This window comes from Globicephala melas, chromosome 5, assembly GCF_963455315.2.
Source record: "Globicephala melas chromosome 5, mGloMel1.2, whole genome shotgun sequence".
NCBI lineage: Eukaryota > Metazoa > Chordata > Mammalia > Artiodactyla > Delphinidae > Globicephala > Globicephala melas.
In genome coordinates, this window is record NC_083318.1 from 48,600,906 (window position 1) to 48,620,575 (window position 19,670).

The 19,670-nt window shown below is 43.1% G+C and overlaps 1 protein-coding gene across 2 annotated transcripts in view; it reads right to left on the reverse strand.

Moving 5' to 3' along the window:
• KCNIP4 (potassium voltage-gated channel interacting protein 4) overlaps positions 1–18,828 on the reverse strand; it is a 1,198,945-nt gene extending 1,180,117 nt beyond the window's left edge. For both annotated transcript variants that reach the window (XM_060299203.1, XM_060299199.1), the window contains exon 1: positions 18,604–18,828. In XM_060299203.1, the coding sequence (XP_060155186.1) occupies positions 18,604–18,664 (61 nt within the window). In that variant the 5' untranslated portion in view covers positions 18,665–18,828. The remainder of the gene's footprint in view (positions 1–18,603) is intronic.
• Positions 18,829–19,670: the final 842 nt, after the last annotated feature.

Here is a 19,670-nt window from a genome sequence, read left to right on the forward strand (position 1 = left end):
CAATTAAGCTAAAGATTACAAATCTGTACCACACTGCTCAAACCCTTATCTCCGCTCACTTCTCAGAAAATGACAGTCCCTTCTGTTTCACAGAATAACCTGTAGAGTATGAAGTCCTCCCAAAACCTGACTTCTTTCCTGCTGTCTCAGAGAAGAGCCTCACCACCCTATACTCCTTCTCAAGCCCCACCTGTCCACCTGCCCACTTACTCATTTAGACAAGAGATATTTAGGCACTGGGGATACAAATATGACAACAAACTATCCCTGGCCCAGAAGAACTCAGTCTCTTAGGGGAGACAGACATAGCAATAAAATATTGCACAAATAACAGCACTCAGGAAGAGTGAACTATGTCCATCAATGCAGCTAGATCTCCTGATAAGACATAATAACTGAAAAAGCCTTAAAATACACTATTTGTGCAAATTTTAAAACACGCACATTGCAGTAGTCTGAATGTCTGTGTCTGTGTCCGTGTCCCTCCCTCCTCAAATTCATACGTTGAAATCCTAACCTCCCAGTGTGATGGTATTAGTAGGTGGGGTTTGGGGGACATGATTAGGCCATAAGGGTGGAGGCCTCATGAATGGGATTAGTGCTCTTATGAGAGAGACCCCACAGAGCTCCCTAGCCCACTTCAGCCACGTGAAGATACAAGGAGAAGCCTGTGGCCCAGAAGAGTGCCCCTGCAAGACCATGCTGGCACTCTGATCTCAGACTTGCAGCCTCCAGAGCCATGAGCAACAAACTTCTGTTTATAAGCTACCCAGTCTGTGGTATTTTATTACAGCAGCCCAAAAGGAATAAGGCAAATGTGAAACATAGGACACGCAGTTCATGCACACCTACATCTGCAGATAAAAGGATATTAAGGCAAATTGGAAGGATGCACACCAAATCTATGGTAATGGTTGTAGCTGCAGGAAAGAGGGGACAGGAAGGGGAACACGGAAGGTGACAAAATGGTCGTCAACTTTATTGTTAACATTTTGTTGCTGTCATGTAAAGAAGGCTAGAAGCAAATAATCTTGTAAAATTATTAATTATCAGTTTTGGATAGGAAATCCTCAGGGGCTTATTAATCTCTATACTTTTCTGTATTTTTACAAGTAGTTCAAATGTCAACAGACAATTGCAGAAGGGCTTTATGTGCCATATACAAGGCACAATGGTGATATAATAGAAGAATGATTCTCTCACTTGTGTTTTCAGGCCACAGCTCTCCACTGCCGGGTCAATGCCTACACACATGCCCAAATTTCTCGTTTAACTAAATGAATCTGTGAGCAGTTATTCCCTCAAGCAACTGCTCCACCTCCCCCACTTTCCTTCACAACTAAACTTCTTAGAAGAGTTGCCTACACTTGCTCTCCTTTGTTTCCTCGCTCACACCCACACCCACTGCAATCTGGCTTCTGCCCCACTTAAAATTGCTTCAACCTCCTAACTGCCAAATCCTTTCGGTTCTCACTTTACCTAACCACGCAAAGCACTTAAGATAATTGACCAAGTACTGGAAAAGTTTCCTTCCCGTGGCTGCCACTGCTTCTACCTCCCTTTATGATCCATCTCTGACTCCTTTCGCTGGTGCCTTCTCCGGGGACAGCCACTTGATTCTAGTCTGTCTCCTAAGATGCCAAGCTGAGCTCTGTTCTCTCCCTAAATGATTCCCTCCGTTCTCATGACTTTCCCTGCAATCCACCGGCTCCTAAATCTGTATTTCTAGCCCCTTCTGAGATCTAGACACATACCTTCAATTGCTAGCTGGCTTTTTCCTACATTCTCTACCTGTATCTCAATCCAAGACAACCATATCCTCAAGAATTCTCACTGAAGGTTAAAGCTAAGAACGTGGACAGCTTCTGGACTCCTACTTTTCTTATCCGCATTCCAATGTTTAGTGACTTACTGCAACACAACTCTTGAACCCATCACCTTGTCTCCACCTGCCACATTGCTTTAATTCAGGTCTCCCACTCCAAACTGTCTGCCCTACTTTTCTAACCAGCCCCCTTGACGTCTATGGAATTACATCCATCATTTCTCCCTAAAACACAAATAAGTGTCATTCCCTTGCTTAACATCCTTCAATAGCTCCCCACTGCCTGCATATTTTAATTTTTACTCCCCAGGCAAAAATGCAATGGCTTGAAACAATCTACCACCATCCACCCTTCCAGCCTCACTTTGGGGTATATCTCCCCACACTGCCAATATTCAGTCCACCTGGATCCTCTCACCATTCCCTGGATGTAGTTTGAGTTTTCATAAAAATCTGAGCCTTGGCACAGGCTGTTCTAACTACTTCGGAATCCCTTTCTCTCTTCCGCTGGTTTTTGTGATAGTTGATTCATTCAACAAACATTTGGAACCTACTACGGGAAGGCCCTGTTCAAGGAGCGTGGGATATACAGTGAACAAAATAGCCCATCTCTACGCTCATGGAGCCTAAATTCCAGAGGATTGAACTGCAGTCAGCAAATCTGAGGCACGATTTGGAGGTGTTCGTTTAAATCATTAGTAAGTCTAACACGAAATGAGAATGTTAACACATACGACTGTGGTGGCTTTCGCATGTCATTGTAGCTCATCCTCTGCAACTAGATCTTATCTTTCACTTCTTTGCAACCCCATGAGTACCAGTTACACACATGTGCACATCCTATAGACTCTTTAAAATTTAAGGCTCAGCCCTTTCTTGATGGAAATTATCCCTTCCCATGAAGGCCTGAAGGAACCTTTCCATTAAAGGGTTTGCAATTACACATTGTAATTGGGTAGACACTGTTGACTCAGGTTCCCCGCAAATCAGCAGGCATCAGACCCACACTGCATGGGTTCATGAAATAGAAATAATAACAGGTGAGCTCTCTGTGGTTGAGTCAGGAAATGTCCATATGTTAGTGCTGATAACCTATACTGTTGTAACATACTCTTTCTGCATTGAGTTTTCCACTTTATTTTTTTCAATTTATCGGACACTAGCTCATGTGTGTCTCGTGTAAACTTGGGGTATATGTAGACAGAGATTGAGCCTTCTCTGGAATTGTAACATCCATCATGCATGAAGCAGTGGAAAACTCAGAATGCAGAAAGAGTATGCCAGAAACAAATCAGGACAAAGATGAGTCTGAACAGTGCAGAAAAGTTCTCAGTTGGGATGGGGATGGCTGCAACTGGCCCGAAGCACTGAGGAAGGGTGAATAGTTAATAACAGCGTTGCAAGGTAGCATTACCTCTGCAACACTTGATGTCTGTAAAAGTAAACACATAAATACTTACGGAAGTTAACCATTGATAATTGCACATCATTTATAGTTCTTTGCCACTCACGGTTTTGTCCTAGGCTATAAACTCGAGTATATTACACTCTTCTCTTTATACTAGTCAAGAATAGATAGAAATGCCTCCATGAGAGGTTATCAGGATCAAACCTTTTGGGTTTGACATTACTCTTTCCAGCATGCTTATTATTACCTAAGAAAAGAAAGAAGTTAAGCTTTACTAATAATTAGTATGCACACTTCTTGAAGTATGTGTATAATTTATGATGAAACCTATAAAAATGAAAGTACATGCTCCAAATATTTTTACAGATAGGGTACAAGTTCAGCACACCTTGGAGACTGCTGACCTAGACACTACATGGCTAGCAAAGAGTTCTAAATCACAGACAAGAATCAGATTTCAGATGGTAGGCAAGGCAGAAGAGAAAAGGTAAATGGAAAAACAAACAAACAAAAAACAAGACAGAACAAGAAAATAATTTCAGATGCCAGAAAGGCAAGATCAACAGTTTGCTGGTCACTGGGATAACCGCCTTACACTTTTTGCTGAGTGTACAGCCCAAGGCCAGAAGATGAGATGTAGTTATTTGGTTATTTCGTTCCCCTGCTTAACACCTCTGATCACTTCTCATTGCCCTTAGGATAAAGTCCAAATCCTTAATAAAACTCAAACTCAACCATCTGGCCCTACCTGCCTCTTCAGCATTTATCTCCAGTCTCTCACTCTTTTTTTTTTTGGACATTTTTAGTTCAAGTATGTTCTCCAATCTTGTTTCTACTCTAAGTATCATTCAGGTGTCAACTTAATTTACACTCTCTTTAGGAGTTGTTTTCTGACCCCTAAAACGTATTCAGTTTTTTCCCATGTGTTCCTATAGCACCTTTTGCTCACTGTTCTGAAATTCTCATCATGCTAATGCATTGTTGAAGGTCTCTACTCCTTGCTAGCCATTTGTGAAGACAGAGAAGGCATCTGTATCCCCCAAGCACCCAGCACAATGTTTGATTTACAATACATGCTAAATAAATGTGCTGACTAGAGTGAACTTGAGTGAAGCGTGTCCTGAGACTCAGGGAGAGAGGGAGAGAAAGAGAAGGAAAAAAATTTCTTTGAGCTCCCTAAGGGCTTGCTTATTGCATTTCATGATGGCAGAATTTTGAGGCTCAACCTAACAGTTATAACAATATTTGACTGCTTTTCTGTCGGTACATTTAGAGGCACTTCATTATCCATTGGTCAACAAACATTTGAACGCCCCTGGGGGTCCTGGAAGTGTGCACAGCCTCTTTACTCTGGCTTGGCAGATACCAAACAATTAATTAAAACTGTATTCCTTAAGGAACAGTAGTAATAGGATTCATGACTTATTGTGGCAGGATGGAGGATGATGGCTGGAGTCCATGGCTTGCAGTAATGCTGTATATTCTCATTTGGTTAGTCTCAGCAAGACTGCCTGTGCCCAGTGTCCACAGGGTGGGTGGGAGACGTGATGCAGCATCAAGCAGTCCAGGGAGGGGAGGCAATGGAGCGAGGGCAGCTATGCAAGTAGAATGCTCTCCGAATCAAAATCATATCTTTTCATGGGATAATACACATCCTTCCAAAGCTTCCCTGTGTACGGCACTTCCAATGCCCAGTTTGCCCAGACCCTCACCTGCCACTAGCTTGCCCACATCAATCACTTCCATCAGCCCTTCAACTCAGGCTCAGGGAGGCCCTGCAGGTTGTTTTCATTCAAACCCTTCAAGCATGAATGGTTCTTTTTCCCAACCCACAAAGCTGGGTATCAAGGTGTTTCCCACGCAGCATCACTTGAATTGGGTACTGGCTTTGGATCTTTACGTTGGACATGATCTAGAAATCCACATGGAACTGTGTCAGGTCACTTGCCCTTTAACTCCATGTACCACAAACCAGGGTAATAAGCTCTGTATCTGCTGAGCTGAGCCCAGCCCTTCCAGAACAATACCAGGTCAGCCCAGAGTGCCACTCCTCACTCACCCACAGCCCTGCCCCATCCAGGCATATTCTGTGTAGCCAGAATGCCTCAATGAATATTGCCTTAGTTGATATCCCTGTTCTCCCATCACTAGCTGTGTGGCAATGGGTGCGCTGCTTAACCCCTTTGAGCCTCAATTAAGTTGTCAATAAAAGGGATATTCAAAACTACCTGCTGTTCCCCTTACCAGGGTACACTTCTAGTGCCCCAAATATAATGTTGAACATAGTACTTTTGGTCCTACATATACACACACACACCAGACACACACAATTTCCTTCCTCTGTCTTCCAGATAATAGCTGCCCATCATCATAAGCAAAGGCCTTTACTCAGACCCCTAAGTCGAGTATGGAGTCTGCTTATGTGCACTTCTTTGACCCTGCTACTCCTTGATCTCCCACCCAACTCCACACCCACATTCAATCAGTTACAAAGACCACCCATAATGCCACAAGAATTCTGCCAAATTCATCTTCTTCCCCTCTAACACCCCTCCCCAAGTGGCCAATCCTTTTTAAAATCTGGATAACAGCAATGTCTCCTCAGCTCACCTGTCCACCTGAACCCTCTCCTCCTTTCATCCTTCCTTCACAGCAAAACAAGACAACTCTTCCTACGGCGTCGCTTTTATTATGCCATCATCCTTCTCAGAAACCTTGACTCCTTGCCCACTGGATGAAATCCACCATTCTGAGACTCTCCCCAATCTCATTTCTCAGCCTCAATACCTCTCAGACCATTACCGACTGCAAACTGCTGTCCCCGCAAAGTCCTGCATGCCACGTATTAAATGCTTCCTCGAAACCTCTCTAAACCCCCCTGGCCACTCACAGCCCAGCTCCTCACAGGGTGCTCCGCAGCAGACCCCTCCAGGACTGCCTCTCCTTCCCTTCTGCCTTAGAGGACAAGATTGACCCCCTCCAGGGAGCAAGTGCCCTTCCTCACAACTCCCTCCCTCCATAACTGCCCCCATGCTCCCAATCTCACCACTCTCCTGACCGCCCATCCTCGGGATTAAAGGGCTTTTTCTCAGTCCAAAATAATTACAAAAATGACCACAACTCACATTGATCAGGTCCTAACTATTTGCCAGGCACTACGCTGAGCACTTGATATACACATTAGTTCAGTTCATCCTCAATGCAACCTGTCGAAATGGGTTCTTTTCATTGATTTACCATTCAACATACATTTGAGTGAATTTTAATAGGGAAGATAGTAAAAAAATAAATAGACTCAAAAATATACTATATATAAATATCATTATAGTATATATAAATAATATCATAGTCGTATAGTATATGTAATTTTTTTCTTTGAAAAAATATAGTATAAAAGCTATGAAGGAATGTAGGGTCAGGGAATAGGGAGACACAGCTGAATTGTTATATTAGATGAAGTCATCAGAGAAGTAGTATTTTAATGGGAACCTGAAAAAGTGAGGAAGCAAAACAATGGAGTATATGGGGCAAGAATGTTCCAGGCACACATAAAGAGGCTAAGTTACAAAGAGGCCATGCGGCTTCCAAGGGTAGCAGACACCGTATCTGAACCCTAGCTCTGACCCCAGAGTCTTATCCTTAGACCCCATTCTTTATCTACCATTAATGTTCTGCAGCAACTCACTCTGTTAACTAGCTCTGGCTTTTTGAAACTCTTTTATTCCCCATTAGTTGACAAGTATGGGCCATCCGTGTGTGGGACACTGACTTCCATAACATTCTCCTCTCCAATTTCTTCTCCACACATTCTCCTGATTTTACACCCATCTTCCACCCTTATTCTTCATAGCTCTAATCCTAAACTTTGTCCCCTACTCACCTTCATGTCTTCAATTACCTTTATCTATTTGCAACTGGCTCCCAGATTTGACTCTCCAGCTTAGTTTGATAGCCAGCATCTTGGGAGTAAGGTCATCGCTCATTTATCTCTCTATTCCCAATACCCATCACAACACTGGATGCTTAATAAACGTGTGCTTCTCTAAAATCAACTGAACTTGAACTCCACGTTTCCAACTGCCTTTGGGACAGTTTGACCTGGATGCTCACCTAGCACATCAAAATCAGTATTTCTAAAAATGAACATGTTATCTTCCCCCCCAAAACCTGTTGTCTTCCTTGCTCCTCCATCATGACACCACTCGTCACTTGTCACCAATCTCCCCATCTTTCTCCTTCCCAGTCATCCCACCCTTCCATTCCCACTGCCTTTACCATTGTTCAAACATTTATTTTCCCTCATTTAGACTAATACAACAGCCTCCTAATGACATCTTTGTCAACGGTGCAGCCTACACAGCTATGCAAAATTAATATTCCTCATTCTGTCACTCCTAAATTTAACTGGCTCCCCACTGTCTACAGAATCAAATCTCACTCTTATGTACCAGATTTCTACAGCCCAGTACCTACTGGACATCTCCATTTTGATATCCCAAAAGGTCTTAAATGTTACAGTCCCAAACTGATCTCATTTTCTTTCAACTAAACCTCCTTCTGTATTTCCCATCTTCATAAACATGTGTCACCCACCAGTCACCCAAACCAGAAATCTAGAAGATGACCCAGGCTGCTACTTCTCCCCCAACCCCAATTACAACCTATCATCAAGTCTTCTTGGTCTCATCCTCTGCTTATCTCATGTGTACCCTCCATCCTCCACCACATCACCAGTGCTTTACTACGATCCCAGTGTGTCTCACCTGCAATTCTACCTCAGCAGGTCTCCATGCCCACTGTTTCATTCCCCTTCGGTCCATTTGCCACATCCCTGCAGTAATCTTCCCAATGTGCAAATGTGATCACGCTGTGCTCTTGACTGAAATGTATCAGTAGCTCCCCGATGCCTTCACATCCTGATGCTGACTACTGCTCCAGCTCTCCATTTTCCTTCTACCCCAACCTTCACTGCACACGGGACTTCTCACTGCCCCCTGATTGTACCACCACGTTTCCTTAGAACCAGCCTCAGAACCACAGCGTTCCCTGCCTAAAACATCCATCATCCCACCTGCTGTCTTTACCTGGAAAACTCATTCTCATCCTCCATTCCCATCCAGTCTAGGGAGCTTACTGTGATCCTACCTACCTGAATGAGGTGACTCATATATGTCTTTACAAAGCACTCTGTGCTTAGTGCTGTCCTAAGACTTTGACATTCCAATTACCATCTCACATGTCTATCTCTTTAACTAGATGCAAGGTTTCCCATGGGATATTTTTCATCTCTGTATTCTAGTACTTAGAACAATACTTGAAAAATAATAGGTATTTTAATACGTTTTACAAAAGATTAAATTGCCTCCCATTTGGAGAATCCCCCACTGACAGGTGGAGTAGCAATATTATCTAGTCTACAGTTTAATGCTAGTTTTTCCACATAGGACTTGTTTTGTATTTTATGTGACTCTGAAACCCATATCACTTAGTAACAAACCGTGTGATTATGAAAGGTGTACTCTGTGCTCCTTCAGCTTGTTATTTCATAGAAGACAAGGACTGCAGCTTCTGATATCCTCCATCAACGACTTACCCCAGGGTCCTAGGAAAGTATTTAGTTAGCACGTGTCTGTGAAAATGAGATAAGCCAACATGCTCTACCTAATCAATATACAATTCAGATCAAGTAGAATTCTGGGGTGGAGAAGGAAGATATGATTTAAAAGCTTAATTCCTAAACAACTAACATGCTTTTTTATTTTCTGAAATATTGACTTGCAGTGTCCCTCCTATAGTAGGTAATTGATCAATGTGTTTCAAAGGACTGTTGAATAGCATCCTCAAAACTATTTTGAAACTACCAGAACATAAATTGCATTAAGAAGTTATAACTGTCACTGCTTGAGATCTGAAATTCTATTCTAATGATATTTATGAAAAGCCATAATTTCATGATCAGGGATCCAAGATAAATGTAACTGTGCTTTAAATTGCAATGTTTCTAACAAAGTATTTCTACAGTTCAATCTTTCCAGTGTAGTGTTCGTAGATTTTGCGTTGTATTTATCCTGAGAAATGAACAAAAATCTTAAAGTATTAGGTTTTGTAGTGACTAATTTTCATTCAGAATCTATACCCACAACTTTAATTGAACTAGGAGGTTTTATACGGTTTAACTGCAAATCTGGTACTTATGTCAGAAGCACTAGTATTTATATCACCTTTGAGTTTTGCAGTTTAGGATGTGCTGCCTTTTTAAAAACTATCTTATAAAACCACCATCAAAAATGGGGTTTATTCTTTATAAACAAATAGCAGGAGAATTCTCTCCCTCTGTGTCCCCGCACATGGCTGTATTTTACAGTTTCCACCTTCCTTTTTCCACATTTCCCAATGCCTGGTTCTGAAGTCTCATTATTTTATTCTTGTTTCCCAAGATTTCCCTCCCCACAACCTTCAAATTAACGCGAGGCACCTGTGTTTCAGAACCTGCACCAACTCTCTCAGAAATCACTTCAGCAGGAAACTAGGATGAAACCGGACCAAGCGAGAAAAGGAAATAGGAAACAGATTGCAATAATACCACGCAGCCCAGAAGGAAGCCTCAAATTAAAGGGCGTTTGGGGAAATAGATGATACAAAAAGAGTATTTGAGGAATTCTTGGAAAAGATGCAAGAAAGACTTAGCGAATCTGATGTTCACAAGTGCTCACAATATTAAATCAGGTATAATAATATCCTTATGATAAATGATTCTATAAAGTCACATTTAAGAATTAGAGTGATATTCTACTTAATTTTTTAACATCTTTATTGGAGTATAATTGCTTTACAATGGTGTGTTAGTTTCTGCTTTACAACAAAATGAATCAGTTACATATATACATACGTTCCCATGTCTCTTCCCTCTTGCGTCTCCCTCCCTCCCACCCTCCCTATCCCACCCCTCCAGGCGGTCACAAAGCACCGAGCTGATCTCCCTGTGCTATGTGGCTGCTTCCCACTAGCTATCTACCTTACGTTTGGTAGTGTATATATGTCCATGCCTCTACTTAATTTTTTAAAATCCTACACTAACTTGAAATGCCTCTGCCTTTACCAGAACATTATTTAAACTGGTAAATAAAGAGCTAGGCATTTTCAGTTCCTTTGTGACTACCTTTAAATAGAAGTTATTACTCATTTTGTATTCTCCAAGCATCAAAATCATGTTTGTTTTATGAAAAAAGTGCACTTCTTCACAGACTCCCAGCATCATAGGTTTTAAAAATCTTTAAACTGGCTTAACGTCACAATGTATTTACGTGGTGGACACATAAACCCATATTACAGGAGAATGGAAGGCAGGAAAATATTGGACGATAGAACAAATATAGAATTTTGAGCTCAGTTCTTTTGATAGCTTTATTCTGTAAGATCCCAAAGAGAGAAAAATCAAGTTCAATATCACTGCTTTCACTGCATCCACTTGGAAAGGAATGGCACTTATATTAACTGGAGGTAATCTTGCTTTTCAACATCCATCTCACTTCGTCTTTATGTCTGTATGGCAATGAATATTTTAAAATATACATGTTTATTTATTTCTCCCCTACTCGACTCTAAATACCTGGTGCATACTCAGTAAATATCTCTTGAATAAACCGTAAGGTCTCTAAAGGCAGTCTCAGTCTCTACATCTCACTCATCCCAGCACCAAGTAGTTTCATTGTAAGTACATACTTTTGCTGATTAATCTCATTTCATCATTACGGAATGCATCCCTGTAACCTACAAATGGATATAATTACCACCATCTTATAGGTGAAGAAAGAGGAACAGCAATGAATTAAATAAAATTGCTCTAAATCAAACTTGTTCTCGGGACTGGATTTGACAGGGTTATTTTTGAAATGTCTGTTTGTTATTTCTATATTATTGTTTGGGTTTTTTTCCAAACTCTCTGCAGACACAACAAGAAGACCTAATGATCCCATTTCCACAGTGATGGAACGGATTGGAGTACGAGAGGGTATCTCCACCTTTAGGGTATAACCATAATATAAAATGCTTTTATTCATTCAACACATCCCTGGAGCACTTACCACATACAAAACATGGATAAAAGGTATGGGCTAGATCAATTTTTTGTGTGAGTAGTTTCTCATGGTATTCTAATGAAAATTTAATTAAAGTACAAAAAAGTTACAACCCAAAATAAAGCCCCTGGCAGGATATCTATTCTGAGATGTAGATCAGTTTAATAGCTGCATGTGCTATTTTCACCCAATTTTATTATGAAGCTCATGAAGACTTTTGGAAGTCACATCTTCTCTGGTTTTAAAAAAAATCATATTTGGGGACATTCTTCAGGGCACCTGGGCATCTGTAACACAGTGTGCAGATGCTATTATAGTGAAGACATGAGAGAGAGAGATAGAAAGAGAGAGGGAGGGAGAGGGGGAGGAAGGGAGGGAGCATGCATAGACATTAGACTGCAGTAGTTACTATGTCAGTCAAATCTGATTTTGATTCCTATTTGGGCTGCAGATAATGTCATTTCTTAAATAAACTGCTTCACTCAAAAGATCCTTCAAATATTAAGAAGTGTTGACATCTGGGGATGAAGTCTACTTCTTCTCCAAAACCTTTTTAGAGTAAAGATCTATAAAAAATTGCCAGTTCGAATTCCCTGAAGACTTTTTATTCACTCTTCATGAGCAGATGCTGCCCGAATACCTGGGGGGACACTTTCCAACTAGCTAGTCCAAATTCCAGGTAACCAAAAAGTTATGCACTGTGACTATAAAATGGGTTGACTACTTATTTTTACCTAAATAAATAATTAGGGTAGAATATGTTGGAGAGAGAAGTTTCCAAAAGGTCAATAATATATCCAAAGGGACAACCTATTTCCAATGGGACAGTCATTCAACCACACTGGCTGTGTCCATTAGAGAAGAAAAATCAGCGCTTAACATATCGGCATGAAGGCCAAGTGCTCAATATGGCAAATTTTACATTTATATCCATGTTCACATTATTCATTAGATGGTCAGAGTGTACAAAGAAGTTACATGTGTAAACACTGAGAGTCTCTCTGTTTTTCAGACTTTCTAATAATATGTGGATATGTATGTGTATAGAGCAGCCTACAGCAAAGAAACTAGGCAAGAAGGGAGACAGCCCCAGCGGTGAGAGTAAAAAATACTGAACCTCATCTCATCTCAGCCCTGCCATGGTTTCTGCAGCTCTGCCAATTCCCTCCCAACACGGCCTGATTCTGTGAAGTCTGATATGAAAGAAAATGCGCCGGAGGAAGTGGATGTGTATATGCTGAATGATGTTTCAGTTTTTAATTTTTCCATTCCCTTCCACAGACACTGCTATAATGAAAGAATTTATCATCTGATGAAGATAATGATGATGGTAATAATAATGGCAGACATGGTGGTGTAGCCAGTTAGGCTCTGGGTTGGGAAATGTTAAGGCCTATTCTCGGTAACACTAACTCAGACTAGTATCGACAATCACGATCATGATTCAGAGTGAGTACTTAACTCATGTTTCCACTCTTTTATTGGAAGGGGAACCAGGAGAAGTGATAATCACTAACTGGGGGTCCCCTGAACTACCAATCCTAGGGGTGATAAGTCTGGAAGGTATTAAGGATGAGGGACAGTCATAGCAACAGTCTCCAAAGATGACACTGCCTATTGCTCTAAATACACAGAAAACACTGGTTACTTATTAAGCTCTTCTTTGGAAATGATGTAAACTCTCACAGCCATGCATTACAGATGCAAGAACATGCACAGTTCAGAGCAGCACTATCTTGGTGTCGATGACTCTGCTCATAGACTTGGCCCACTGAATGGAAAAGACAGAACCAAAAAACACCTCCACTTCCGGTAGACGGCTGAACAAGCAATCAAACGTGAATTGTAATTCTGGGTCTTTGATGGGTCTACCACTGGGCAGTGTGGTTTAAATTCCGTAACTACATTTTAAGCACCTATTATATTTTGAAGCACTGTGCCAGTCATCCGCAGGGGCACAAAACTTAGCAATTCATGTATGGTACTCGCCATCAAGGAGTTACAACTTAAGACTGCACACCAAACAAATATACATAGCTTATTCTGCCTTGTTATTCAGATATCAGTCAAAATGAAAGGAGAATGACCGACAAAAATTCAAAGTGTAATTCTTCGGGGAGGAGACAGGGAGAAATCAGTAAGGCTGCATGGAAAAGGACACGGCATTTGAGATGAGTCTTGAAGGACGTGTTCGATGTTGAGCATTCAACAATGTTCAGTGGGTAATGCTGGGGCAGGAAGTTCATTCTAAGAAGGAGGTACAACATGAGATAGGTGTAGGGACTAGGGAACAATTCAGTTTAGCAGGTCAAGGTGTAGCCCTAGAAGAGTCATGAAAAGAAAATGTTGGGATACAGGCCTGTCACCATGGAAACCTTGATTATCAAGCTAAGAAAACAGTATTTTTAGTTCCATAAGTAATGGCAAGGATTTTGCATACAAAGAGAAGGACCTGACTCAAATCAGGTTTTAGTAAATTTATTTGGTTGTGAGCAGGGAGCGGCACTTAGTGCAAATAGGAGACAGCCATGATGGCCTGGGAAATAATATAATCTTGAGTGATGCAATGGGAGTTGGAGGGGGGGAGCTGGACATAAAAGCTAGAAGAGAATCAGAAGAGAATGAGTAAGGCTTGGTGACTGATTCCACGTGGAAGGGGAGGAAAGAATCAAGGTAGGAAGTACCCTACAGAAGGAAACACTTTGCTTTATTTTATAACTGCACGCCTCAGAAAATGATGTCACCATTATCAAAATTTGGACAAGAAATTATTCTCAGAAGAGAGGATATGTCTTTTCTGACATACTGATTTCGAGGCGCTGGTAAAACTTGCTCATAGGTCTGACCAACAGGGCATGGAAACGTCCATCTGGTAATGTGGAAAGGGGTCGGGCCAGAGCTATAGACTAAGGAGTCCTCTGCATCCAGGTAAGATGCATCAAAATCACAATCAGATTAGGGAGGGAGGAGAGAGAGAGAAGAGAATGAAGAAAAGTTGTGTGCAAAGTTGCACAAAATGAGCAAAGGAAGAAATAAGGGTCAGAAAAGGAGATGTGAGAGAAGTAGGAGGAAAGAGAGTAATGCAGTGTCACAAAATGCAAGGGAGGAGACTTCGTTCAACAAATATCTGTTATTGAGCAAATATTGTATGTCAGGCTTCAGTCCAGATGCTGGGACACAGTGGTGGGCACAACACAACGGCTCTGCTCTCAGGGTTCACAGTCTTCTAAGGAGTGTGGATGAACAGCATGAAGCACTGCAGTGAGTTCAGGACGATGGGAATGGAGAAAAGACCACGAGGACCTCTAAGCAATGAACAGTTGTGAAAAAGAAGTGAGTGGTTTAAGGCCCAAGGGTGAATAAACGTGTAGTGGCAGATGTAGTTACACAACTTTAAAATATGTTTAAGGATGGTAAAGGCCCATTGAACCAATTAAAAATTCATCTTCCCTCCTTACCTCCATTTCTCCTCTCTCTCTCTCTCTCTCTCTCACACACACACACACGGTCTATGATTCCACAGAAATCTTGCACACATGTTTTATACTGCATGGATCATTAACTTCCAAACCATCTATAGACTTATTTTATGAAACTCTGCATAAGCATTGGCCAGGAAAAAAAGAAGTGGAGCAAGGGGAAGAGGGTTGTTGAATTTTAACACTTCACCATATCATTTGATTAGAACCTTCTTACATTCAACAACACAGAGAAAACAGAATAATGCCTTGTGCCATAAAAAGCTTCTCCTTGGTTCAGAATAAACAGGCTTTTCACTACTACCCTTGTGGAGTTACTACTCCGAGTTTGCCTTATCCTTAATAAACCCCAAACTTAAGCTGGAGCCATGATACATCCATCACACAATACAAAAATGAAGAGGATTATTCACTGTACTGTTGTTGATTCCCAAACTCAGGGGCTTCCCAGGTGAAATTTGATACTGGGCCCCATACACAGAGGACAAAAAGAGACCAAAGAAAGAGGCGGACCACTCCAGATTGGCTGGTGGCAGGTTTACTAAGCAAGTGACCTTAAATACAAGGCTTGTCTTGGGCAAAGCAAGACGAGGAGATCTCCACACCTGCCCACCAGATTCTTAAAGGTTTACATAGAGGCTTTAACTAGGTTCAGTCACGTATACCACCCAGATGATCTCAACAAGTTACTCTCTCAAGGCTGTGTCCTTGAAAATGGCTTGGGCTGTGAGAAGAGTGGGCAGAATGTACATTCCAAGGACAGGGGACCGGGGGAGGGGCCTCTGATTACCCAGGTCCAGCTCTGGGTCAATTTGCGGGCCACGCCCACTCTACTACCTCCTCCAGCAACTGCTGAAACACCCACTTCCCTCCCCACTTTTAGCTGTAGACTACATCACATAACACCTGCCATCCCTACGTTACAGGGCACAAATTAAGGACACTGATGAACAATTTTATGGGGCTGTTTCCTCTGACCTTCTTTCTGATTCTCTTTCAAGTACACCAGTGAATTGGCATCTCTCTCTCCACCAGTAGCAGGATTATGTTTGATTTTACAGCAGGGGAGCAAAATAATGGGAGTGGACAATGACATGAAAAATATATTTGGGGCAAGCTTTTGGGTTAATGTGGAAGCTGATGAGAGGGAGGGTAAAAGTGGGCAGTATGGTTCCGAAGAAAGCTTCTCTACTTGTATGAAGTCACTGACAAGCGTCCACTTTCTGTTCTGCGCAGTATTAAGTGTCAACTACAGTGACTTAGAAGTGGTATTAATCAGTTAGCATATTAAACGTATTACCTGTTGAAAAGAGTGAGGAATGAGCTTTTTTTAGTTATTTTACTTTCAACTTTTAGCAACGCAACACAACCCTGCTCCCATCTTTCCTGCATTTCCCTCCCTACTTTCACTTTAGTGTAGTTTTCACCTGTGTTTCTCAACAAACTGTTTGTCACAGTATTCTGGCTCTAGAGTCAGGTCATAAAACACACACACACACACACACACACACACACACACACACACTTCTCCAACTCCTGATTTCCCTCTCATCTTCATACATTCCTCTCAGTCTGATCCTCCAGTTAAGTTTTGTTTAAATTTCAATTAAATCATTTTATAAACCTCCATCCAAGAGGCACATATTCAAGAGAAAAGCATCATGGTCACATAAGAAGTTATGCTAATGTCCCACTTATTTGAAAGGAAACAAGAGGTCAGGGACTACTGTTTTAGAACAAGAATTGAAACTAGAGTTGAAACCTTCAAAAATGACACTTTTCTCGTCCCAGGATTGTCCAGACTACCCTATATTTGAGCACAAATCACCAACGTACTAAAGCTTATGTTTGCTGAAAATAATATAGACTACATATCTGGGGATCATTCTCTAATATAAACTTGAAACAATTACACTAAGAACGAAAAAAAACGGTGCTTAAAAAAGGTGCTTCAAACATTTTTTTTCTTCTATAACAATTAACTCTAAAAACGTGTGAGTACAATTCAAGAAACAGGTGTCAAATCAATTCAAGCCAGAAAACACTTCCCTTTTGGTCCACCTGAGCCGAGACATAAATCAACATCTTTCTATTCTCCAAAGGAACAATGAACACATGTTGAGTCTAGAGATGGTACTGAAAGTTATTTTTAATACATCATACTCCCCAGATGTGATTTCATCTTTCTCATTTTATCCAGTAGAGATTATGGCCACCTATGGCACTGTGAATAGACCAGACGTGCTGATTCAATCCCCATCTGGCCAATTAAAGACTAGGCCCAGCCAAAAAGCTGTTATCGCTGAGCGGCCGGACGATGCAAGCCACCCAGTTGCCCGGACTTCTGATCCTACAACCCTCTCTATCTTTGAGTACCTACTATTGCCTTGTGCATGAGTAAGTCCCTGAAAGGATAGCTAGCTCCCTACCCTATTCTGAGTCAAAGGAACTGCAAAGACAGAGAGCCTATGAACTCAACAACTACTGAGCGCTCTACACTTAAACTGCCATTCTGAAAAATTCAGTCTCTTCAAGATTATGAGTATCGCTCATAAAATATATCCTAGACATACTTAGTTTGCAATGAGTGGCAGCTATTGTCACAAGGAAGACCTAAACTAAACATCATTACAAGTCAAATTTGGGGCTTCAAAGGTGACCATCATATTATTTTTTCCAGCCTACAAGGACATTTTCTTTAAAATTTCACATACTAAGAAGACTAGAGTCCTCCCAGTTACAATCACCTGAACTAATGGAGGGAAGGGAAGAAAGGGAATGTGTCCAAATCTCAATGTCCATAAATTAGGGTGATGGACTCAAGTTGAAGTGGCCCCATTTCCCTGGATATAAACAGGTAGAATGTGGAAATGCCTCTTTCGTTGCAACTTTACATCAAGTGCAAGTTTTTCATAGCCATGTATGACTCCTCATCTTATATAATCTGGGAAATGTCCAGCTCTCAATCACTCTCAGCTTCCCTACAACACCCTTCATTCGATTTACGGCTCCTCTAAAAAATTATACACATTGAAGCTATCTAAAAACAAATCGATTCAACCGAAGAGGCTTTATTGGGTTGAGGGGGGGTGGGAGATATCGTCCCGTATTTCGCTACGGATACCACTAAACTGATCAAAACGTGCCCTTTCCCTGCTTTCGCAGAATGCACAATACTCTGAAACCAAGCTCCTTGCACAGAGTGCCCAGTACCTTTCCAAGGCTGTACTATGTATAAATTATTTCCAAGGGTCACTGAGGACCATTTTCTCTGAACACACCAAACTGAAGCTGGCAAAAACAAGACATAAACGGTTCTGCTGAAGCATCTGACCTGGGAAACATTCCGCCTGTATATTACCAGGGGACCAAAACAGAGTTTTAATGAAGAAATGTTTGGGAGCATAAAGGCAACGTGGAGGGAGAGGATCAATACTATTTCAGCTCATTTATCCCCAGGTGTTAGGAGAAGGAAGTGTGTGGTCTAAAGTCACCTGGCAGATGCACCAACAACATGGGAAATTTTCAGAGAAGGCAAAAGTAGGCACAGGATCGCAGGGGACCCTGCCACCGGCGAGTTTCACACACACTTCAAACACCTCTTCTTCCCCGACCTGGACCTCGCATGCACCCCCTCTCCTTCGCACCCCCATTCCCGCCGCGGCCGCCTCCCCTTCCCAGTCCCACCCCGGTGACTGTTTCTCATGCAGCAGAGGCAACAAGCGTCCCCAGCCCGGGAAGGGGTTCCCGTTTGAGCTTGCAAGGGAAGGAGGGTAGAAGCGGGCGCCCGCTCCAATGCTTATTGCATCCTACCGCCTGTGGAGCTCGCCTCCTCCAGCTGAGCCGAGATGCTTTCCACCCTCCTCACATTCATCTTTGGGGACGCGGGGTGCAGGAGCGGGACTCGGGAGTCAACCGGCCCAGGGGTGTCTGGCGATGGGTCTAGCACCAGAGCGCCCTCGCCGCTCAGCCCGGGGACGTCCGCCGCGCTGGGAGAGAGAGAGGCGACGGCAGCGGCGGCGGCTGCGAAGCGCGCGGAGCGGCGTGCAGGTGCGGGCGGAGGCCGGAGGGGGGCGCCGGGGGCGCTGCGCGGAGCTGGGCGGCGGGGCCGCGCGGGCGGCGGGCTGGAAGCGGGAGCCGCCAACCGAGAGCCCGGGAGCGAGGCGCCCCTCCCCTCTCCCGCTCCGCGCGCCGCCTCTGCCACCTGCGGCCGTCACCGGATGGGGGAGGGGGTGTTGGCGCGGGAGTCTGGCCACCGAGTAGCCAGACCCTAAGGAGACCGGAGGCGACTCCGAGAGTTGCCAGCGGGTCGTGAGCGGCGCCTCCCGGACCCCTTCTTGGTGCGCGCAGCGCCGGCTCTGCAGAGGGGCTCGAGGGCACCGCGCCTTCGCAGAGAACGCGCTGCCGCATCCCCCAGGGGCTCCAAGTCAAGGCTAGAGCTCGCGATGTTGCTGCGCAAAGTTAGGCTGAATTCGAAGGACACCAGAAGGGAAGAGCAAGGAGATGCCTTCTCCAGAACCGGGCAGAGCGCCAGAAAGTCCTGGAACTCCTAGACTGGAAACTTTCCCAATTGAAGTTAGACCCAGTCATGCGACTTGGCTAGGTGTTGGGAAAGGCAAGGCGGGCTCTTCCCACCCAGGGGCGCGGGCAAGGCCGAGATGAGAATGGCACCTTGGAGAGAGGGAGTGGAGGAGACTGGGGAGGCGTTTCGGACAAGCATCCATAGGGAAGGTTTCACTTGAGGGCTCCCTGGCAGCTCTGCGGGGAGGTGGCGCTTACCGCCCCGGGGAGTTCATCACGCAGTGTCACTTGCCCTCTTAAGCAAACCAAGGCCGGGGATGTTTGGGAAGATAAAGACAAATCAATAAACCACTTGTAGC